The sequence below is a fragment of the Onychomys torridus genome, chromosome 1 (assembly GCF_903995425.1).
Source record: "Onychomys torridus chromosome 1, mOncTor1.1, whole genome shotgun sequence".
Taxonomy (NCBI): Eukaryota; Metazoa; Chordata; class Mammalia; order Rodentia; family Cricetidae; genus Onychomys; species Onychomys torridus.
The window spans coordinates 132,153,062-132,161,920 of NC_050443.1; the positions used below are offsets into that span (position 1 = coordinate 132,153,062).

Here is an 8,859-nt window from a genome sequence, read left to right on the forward strand (position 1 = left end):
CCCCTTTGGCAATCTTAAATATGTTCATGTGATAAAACACTAATAGACACCTTTTCCTCCTTTGTTTATTCCTTGCTCTTTCTGGGGAAAAGACCATTAATGTCATCAAGACCCTTAAATCAGCCATGGTAGTTAAGGGGGTACCTTGGGCACTTAAGACTGACAATGACTCTGCTTATGCCTCTAAACAATTTAATGACTTTCTGGGGTCCTGGAAGATATCCCATACCACTGACATCCCATACAATCCACAGGGACAAGCCATTGCTGAGAGGTCCAACAGAGCTCTTAAGAAGCTGTTGACAAGGACTATCTGACCAGAGGCTAGGAAAGATCCTCATCTGGCCTTAACAGAGTTCTTTTTCCATATGAACTTTTTCAGTTTTGATGACAAAGGGCTCAGCCTGGACTACAATCACTAGGCATCTCTGGCAAGGAACATGCCTCTGCCCCTGGTGAGATGGAGAATTGCTATCTCCCTTCAATGGTAGCCATGAGCCCCCCTGCTAAGCTATAGGAGAAGGTATGCTTGTGTTTTTCCTCAGAGTGCCACTGTGCCAATATGGGTCCCAGCAAGAGATGTGTGCTTGGCCATAAATCACCCTGCTTCCACCAAGGAGAAAATCACCCAGGATGGGTAATGTATATATTCCCCTTTCTTGCTCTCATTGTCCCACTAAAGGCTGAAGACTTGTGGAGCCTTGCTTTTCCTTATTTTTTATGATGCCTTTGGAAGTGAGGAACACTAGTTTAGCAGGCTGAGAGCTAGCTAAATATATTAAGGCCCCATGGTCAGCTAAGTTTTTATTTTATCCATTACTGCTAACACACATGAAATTTTCCAGTTAATCAGACAAGAGCACAGGTTATGGCCTTTGACTCTTTACTTTTTTAAAGGTTTGGCATGATATTAATAGGCTGTTTTTCTCCCCCCTGGATTTCACTTATGTTTTGATTGGAGGGGTGGTACTTTTGATCTTTCTCCTTTTAAGTGTCTCCTACAGCACATTCACAAAAAAACAGGCAGCCACTAAGGTGACTCTATAGGTGTTTATAGCTCATAAACATCCAACTCATAGCCATCCACAGGAGTTTCTGCATGCCTGGCTTTCTGAAATTCAAAAAGGCTGCTGTCTGACACTCCTTACCTATGGTGACTCCCCAGGGATGGATGCTGGTAGTCAAAGATGAGTAAGAGCTTGTTTGGCAAGCCAACCTAAGACATGCACAGTCCAGTTGCTGAACTCCCCTGAGGTGGGGTCAACAAGGCCAGAGCAAAGAACTCTGAATCGTACTGAGTGCCCATGTAAGAAAATAAAAGGGTGGATATATAGTAGGACAGGTTCACAGGATCAAGGAAATTAGCTCAGACCAGTAGCCAAGGCATGCACATAACATACTCCTTAAGAGCCAACTTGGAGTCTGCCTGAGGGCCTAGCAATAGGAACTGTCAGAGTTCCTGTTCATGCCAAGTCTGCCTGAAAAACTAGCTACAGTTGATGTGATATCAGAACCCCTGGTCATGCCCAGCCAATGAGGGGTGACCACACAGACTGAGCACTGGGAGAAGAGCATATAAGGCCTATCCTGTTATTAAGTAAATGATTTCATTATTTGCTTTCAATGGATTCCCTGTGTCTGAGTCGTTGATGCCACACCTTCACAACCCCTCCCCTGAGGAAGCCATTAGAATCCAAGCAACACCACTATGTTCTAGTCTCTTTGGTCTATGAAGGTAATCTGCAGGGTACTGAAAGAAATTTGGACACTAACTCAGCCATAAAATCTTTGACCTACAATGTGCTCTGCCTACAAGATGTTCTGGGGCAATGGTGGTGCAGAACTTCTGGAAGTTGTCAACCAATGTCTGGTTTAATTTGAGGATGAGGCCAAGAGATAGATACCATGCTGTACATTCCTGGATGGCCAGGAACTGGATACTACATAGCTCAGAGACCAAACATAACTGGAAAAAAAGAAAGGAAAGGAAAACAAACAAACAAAGATAGACAGACAGAAATAAGAAAGAATGAGAGAAAGAAAGATAAAAAGAAAGAGAGAGAGATCAATGAAATACTTCCTACTAATATTCTGTTATACTAATACTCATAGATCTGTGCCTTGTCCACTAATCATCAGAAAGGCCTCCTAGCCAAAGATGGGAGCACTATTTACAATACCCAAGACATAGACCAAGTAGAGGTGCAATACAATGGATAAATACATAAAGAAGATACACTATATTGCACAGTGGAATAATTTTCAGGCATCAAAATTATAGCACATAATTTTTCAAAAAGTGGGATGAACTAGATGTCATAATGATAAGTGACTTATTTCAGTCAGGAATTGAATTATTGAATATTGAATGCTTTCTTCATTTTTTGTTAAAAGTTTTAAGTAAAAGTAGATTCTTCTCTCATACAGTGCATCACAACCATAGTTTTCCCTCCCTCCACTGCCGCTAGCTCTTCTTAACTTACCTCTACCCCATATCCACTCCCCCTCTGTTTTATCTCCAGAAAAGAGAAGATCTCCAACAGAGGACAGCTAGAGAGTACACCTCAGTGGTATATTCTTTTAATTTCTTTGAGAATATATACAGAAATGGTCTAATTGGATTGTGTGGTACTTGTACTTATTTTTAATTAAATATTTTTATTTGTTAAACCACACAGCACTGGGTTTTTATACAGTTCTATAAATATATTATTTTTGCTGATTCCTCCCCACTCCTCCTGGCTTTCCCCAACACCTTTTACTATTATGACTTTTATGCTTCCATATGAATTTTTTAGGTTTTTTTCTGTGTTATAACAGTGTCATTGAAATTTACATGAAGCTGCAATGAACCCATAGACCACTTTTGACAACATAGGCAAGAAATAAATCATTGTACTTTTAAGAGGCTATGATTTCATATGATTTATTTTAATAACTTAATTTGACATAACTCAACTAAAACTTTGGAATTGTGGGAAATATAAAAAAATAAATTAGGACTACAGAAGATAAATCCAGAGCTTATCTTTGATTTATGTGAGAGATAGCTTTTAATTATCTCATCTGCCTTGTATATTTTTAATACTGTTCTTGACATTTGGAATTTTAAACATTTCATATAGACAAATATACATATATGTCAATTATTTTCTTACTTTTTTGTATTTTTAGGCTTAAGAAATACATTTCCATAAAAGGCAATTATACTTCTAAACCAAGGAAACAGACTTGAAGTAACATTATACAACCAAGCAGGTGATTCTTTCTACCACCAACTCTCAAATAATGACATGGAGACTTATTATTAATTATGAAAGCTTCGACTTATTTCCAACTAACTCTTAACTTAATTAACCCATATTTTTGAATCTATGTTCTACTATGTGGCTCTTTACCTTTCCTAAGTACAGGTTGTTCGACTTGCTTCAAGTCTGATAGTGAAAATATTTGTGCTTAGACCCCTCTTTTCAGTTCAGCATTGTGTAGAGAAGTGCTGTCTATTCTCCCTTGCCTAGGTATTGGTGGTTCAGCTTTTTATTAAACTAATCAGAAGGTGCTTTAGGCAGGGACACCTATTTGCAGTGTACAAAATGATTATCCCACAATAAAGTCATAAATCTGAAAGAAGTCAAGGAGGAAAATATTGAAGGGTTTGGAAGAAGAAAAGAAAAGGGAGAAATGATGTAAGTATATTAGAATTCAAAACATAAAATAAATTTTAAAAGTGAAGTATGTATCCCACCATGTGTTGAGAAAGAAACCAAAGGTTTGGATATATTTTAGCTGCTGTATAAGTCATGAAATACAGTGTATATTTCTCTTCCCACAAGTTCATCAATTGCTCTACCATTAGAGGTTCAATAAGTGTTTCTTTGTCAAACACATGTAAGGTACCACTTTTACTGTAGACTTGGTTCTGACACACACTGAAGTGCATTTTTCAATATTGTGATTTGTTCTAGTGATACACCTTCACTTTCTCAAGAAATTTTTTTTTTAATTTAAGGTTCATACTAAATCTTTCATGTCATGGAGGTATGTTTTTAACCTCTTTGTTACTTTTTCCAGGTTTTCCTATTTAAATTCATATTTTGCTGTTTTATGTTAGAATATTTTTTTCCTGATAATATGTTAGTTTGGAACAAATCTTCATGCAATTAATAAAAATGGTACCCTTTACAGTACTTAGTTGATATTCATTTTGACAATTCACTATAAATTATCATGCATTCTCCTGTGCCTATTTGAATACCTTAAGCAATAAATCCCTCAGAATTAGTTGGTAACAAGGGGATAGATTGCCACTCATTGGACTACCTTCTTCTGGGAGATTAAATCTATGAGGCAAGACTCTAGGTGACAAAGCAATTTATTCCTTTTGTGATTTTGTTTGTGATGGTCTATGAAGGCTGAATCTCACAGGAATAGTCTGCAAGATCACTGTCTTTTCATGCTGGTTCACAAGAGTAGTCAGCTATCATATTCTAGGTCCTGTCTCTTGCAGAGGAGACAGACATATTATGTCCCCCTCTCTCTTCACATTGAAGGTAAGAGAAGTCTTTTTCTATCCCTTGATTTGCAAACTATTGATAGTGTTAGAAGAATAATGGCCTTATGAATAGATTCTAGGATGTCAGAAATACTTTAGCCCAGGACTCAATGTTCCTCTGAATTCACTTCACAGTCTGATTACCTTGACTAAAATATTAATCACCAATCTTTAATGTTAAAGTACTAAATATTTACATTTCATAAGTTTGAAGTTAATAGAAACCTCGTCCTCATGCAGGGTTCATCTAATCCTCTTTTGCGAAGTGGATATTGTTAATAACATACATAAAGCAAATTTAAAAAATGAAAGGAGACATGTATGATCCACCTTCATAGGTTTCATGTATCAATCCAAGTGTGTGCAATCCCATGTTTCTCTTAGTACAGTACTATTAGGTTAATGTTAGTTTTGCATCTTTAGGCATACAAAAATAGTAATTTATGTGAGATGGCCTTCCTAAAGGAATATCCTGTTATTAGGGAAGTATATATCTAACTGAAGTCTTCTGAATATCAAATCTATAATTTCCCTTTTTTATGTTTAAACTAGCAGTGTGCTATTCTAGACAGGATTATCAGGGTTTCCATAATATGCAGGCATAATTGTTCTCAAATCATTTATGGTCACTGATGTTGTGTTTCTAAATATGCAAGATGGAAAGGAAAAAGCTTAAATTATGACACAAATTCAAACCATGATGTTAAAAGTACTGAAATAAATTATAAAGAGTATTTTGGATTAAAGGAATAGTTACTTAGTGTCTGAAGTGTTTCTGTAGAGAAAATATACCACAGTTTAGAAGAGACAGAGTAGATAGAAGTCATAGAGGAGCCAGTTACAATTTAACAAAGAATGTAATTTCAGATAATTCAACCTTCTAATACTGAAGCATGAATTAGAAATTTAGTGGATTCATTGTACATGGATGATGTCTTGATGTACAGAATCTCCTTAAGTTTCAATTATTTGATGAAAATTATACTAGGTAATTTCTAATGTCCCTTTTAGCACTAAGAACCCATGACCTTTCACAATTCTCTTGTGAATATTTAATTAACTGCATGATTAAGATGACAAAATTTTCCAAATTTCAATAGAATTCTCAGAACTCATCATTCTGGCCCTTCATCACCAAACAGGTGTTAGGCTAGCCCTTGGATGCCTGCTTATCATAGACAGCAAAATACTATGTGATTAAATAATAAAATGTTTTTCACAGTGCATCTCAAATACATTAAGGTATTTTTCATAAGGATCCCCAAAAGTATTTTACTATGAAACAATCATAAAAATGGAAATAAATATTAGACACGTAAATGAGTGTTTACCTATCCAGTGTACAACTATTTTGTAAAATCTTATCCATCATTCAACTTGGTGATATAGAAAAATAAAAATATAAATAATACAGATGGTTGTCCTTGACCTTACTGACAATTTTGAGGTCATGATTTATTGTTTCTCTTAATATATATTGTGATTTATATCATATCACTATCCCATTTAAATTCACAATAATTTTTGACTTAAGCATAATTTCTTTCCAAAATTTTCAGTTAAGAAATTTAAATTTAGAGAAGTTTTAGATTCCCTAGCATCATAGAGCCAGTTGGTAGAATTATACAAATCATGTTATTCATAATCAGCAATAGTTTCATACTCACACAATACCCTTCATCCTGATACTGTAGTGGAGCAGGAATATTGAGAAGTATCATGAAAAAATATTCTCAGCATTTTTTAAATTAAGAAGGGGAGGATAAAATGAATGAAACAGAAATTTTTCTAGCTGTAAGAAGAACATTCATGAAGAGACCCATTCATGCCTAAAGTGTATTTGACATGGCTTTCTATAAATGACCTTTATGGTGAAAAGGGATATTGGGAAAAATATTCTCTTAAAAGAGTTTTTTGGTTAATGGTCAATATTAAAATTTGATAATTTGAAATGAAGTTACTGGAAACCTTTCTTTGGCATTCCTAAATACAAGTTGGTTAATGAAAAAAAAAGTGGAAAAAGCATACTTTATGAATTGGGCCTGTTCATTGAATTTTGAGAAGTGATTTTATATTGTTTTTTTCTGTTTTGCCTTTTGAGGAACATGCATTTTCCCCTTTGGATTTCACATTTGTTGTTGGAAAATGAAAGGAAATATGGGAAAAGTTTCTGAATTGATATTCTACAATCCTGTGCAAACTCACAGAAAGTTATCTTGGGTCTTCAGTAGTTTTGTTTCTGTTTTTAATGTGTTACAGTAAACTCTATTGCAAAATATAAAATGTGTTGGAGGCATACCTCTCCTTATTTGATAAGCCTAGAGAAACCAAAAACAGGAACACCATTTTATACATCTTATCTGAGCAACTCTTAAGTCTAACTTTGAAGACTGTTCCTCCCATAACCTGTCTTACTTCTTTCTGTTTTAATTTTCCATTGTATGATGATCTGTGAGTTATGAAATTCACATGTCATTGATTTAAAGCCTTAAATGACATTGAAATATATATGTATATATTAAATCTTTAAAAAATAAGTATATGAGTGAATAATGGATGAAATCCTTCCTGACCACTCTTAAATGATTTTTAACTCAAAATCTTTAATGATAAATAATGAGTTTACTGAAAGAATTTGATTGTTATTACATGTCTTCCGAAATTACCTTTTTGTATCCACCCATTTCCTCTGGTGGTTTTAGTTAACAGTCTTTCATTACCAAACTGTTTACAGGTAGAAGTTAATATGTAGAGTTACAGGGGAACAAATTTCATAAAAATAGAAAAATAAAAGATAATTCTGTTTTTCATATCTAAATCTATATTTGATTAGTAAAATAAAATCATTGTCTATAAAGTAAATATATCATTCACCTGACAGGTATTATTTTCCATTCTAAAGAGAACACCTGGGGACTCAATGACCTGGGACAACCACTCAGCATTGGAGTTTGTGTTCCTAGCCTATCCCAGAAGCCCAGAGCTACGTGTGCTCTGCTTCCTTGGAGTCAGCCTGGCTTATGCATTGATCATCTCTGGGAATATCCTCATTGTGGTCTCCATCCATACAGAAACCCACTTACATACACCCATGTACTATTTCCTGGGCAGCCTCTCCGGGATAGAACTATGTTACACTGCAGTAGTGGTACCACATATCCTAGTGAACACCCTACATTCAGAGAAAACCATCACTCTGCTGAGCTGTGCCACTCAAATGGTCTTCTTCATTGGACTTGGTAGTGCTGATTGCTTCCTTCTAGCTTCAATGGCCTATGACAGGTATGTGGCCATCTGTCATCCCTTACAGTACCCACTCATCATGACTCTGACTCTTTGTGTCCGCTTGGTTGTGGCTTCTGTGGTCACTGGTTTGTTCCTGTCCTTACAGCTTGTGGTCTTCATCTTCTGTCTTCCATTCTGCCAGGCTAGGGGAATAGAGCACTTCTTTTGTGACGTGCCACCAGTGATGCGTCTTGTGTGTGCCAAAAGTCATATCCATGAGCTCTCTGTGCTAGTGGCAGCCACACTAGCCATTGCTGTGCCTTTCCTTTTCATTGTTACCACCTATGCCTTGATAGTGGCTGCTGTGCTCAAACTCCATTCAGCAGCTGGCCGCCACAGGGCCTTCAACACCTGTTCTTCTCACCTCACTGTGGTGCTGCTGCAGTATGGCTGCTGTGCTTTCATGTACCTGCGCCCCAACTCCAACTACCATCCCAAGCAAGATCAGTTCATCTCCTTAGTATACACACTGGGAACCCCATTTCTCAACCCCCTCATCTATACTCTGAGGAACAGTGAGATGAAAGGGGCTATAGGGAAAATTCTTACCAGGAATTATCTCTCCCAAAAACTGATAGGATAGAAAACATCCAATATAACAAAGTATCATCCTGGCTAAAGCAAATCCCTGTGTCACTCTAAAAGTATTGTCTCTACTGATATTGAAATCATGTTCACAGAAACAATAAACTTAAAGAACCTTAATTTTTACCTACGTGTGGTGACATTCTTTACTGTGTGCTACTTTTAGACTGTGTGATAAGTCTTGTAAGAAAGATATAAGTAAGCACATGAGCAGAAAGTATTGTGAAGTGGCAAATATATGTATTGATATGGCTATTTAGTAGGAAAGATTTAGTTTATTACATAAGTTTTTGATGAAAAGATAATAGGATTATCGGCACTATTTGTGAGCCAGGAAATGATTGATTATAGGGAGTCACTGTCATTAAGGCACCTAAAAAGTAAGAACAAATACACTGTTATCAGAATCCCATTAGAAATTGATGCAAAATGGAATG

General features: G+C 36.0%; 1 protein-coding gene across 1 annotated transcript; it reads left to right on the forward strand.

Moving 5' to 3' along the window:
- The first annotated feature begins 7,472 nt into the window (after positions 1–7,472).
- Positions 7,473–8,420, forward strand: LOC118580073 (olfactory receptor 10W1). The gene has a single exon (XM_036181883.1). It carries the CDS (start codon positions 7,473–7,475, stop codon positions 8,418–8,420), a length of 948 nt encoding a protein of 315 aa, XP_036037776.1.
- Positions 8,421–8,859: the final 439 nt, after the last annotated feature.

Bases quoted from the DNA above. Each gene is read 5' to 3' on its own strand.
- LOC118580073 (XM_036181883.1), top strand. From the start codon at position 7,473: ATGACCTGGGACAACCACTCAGCATTGGAGTTTGTGTTCCTAGCCTAT.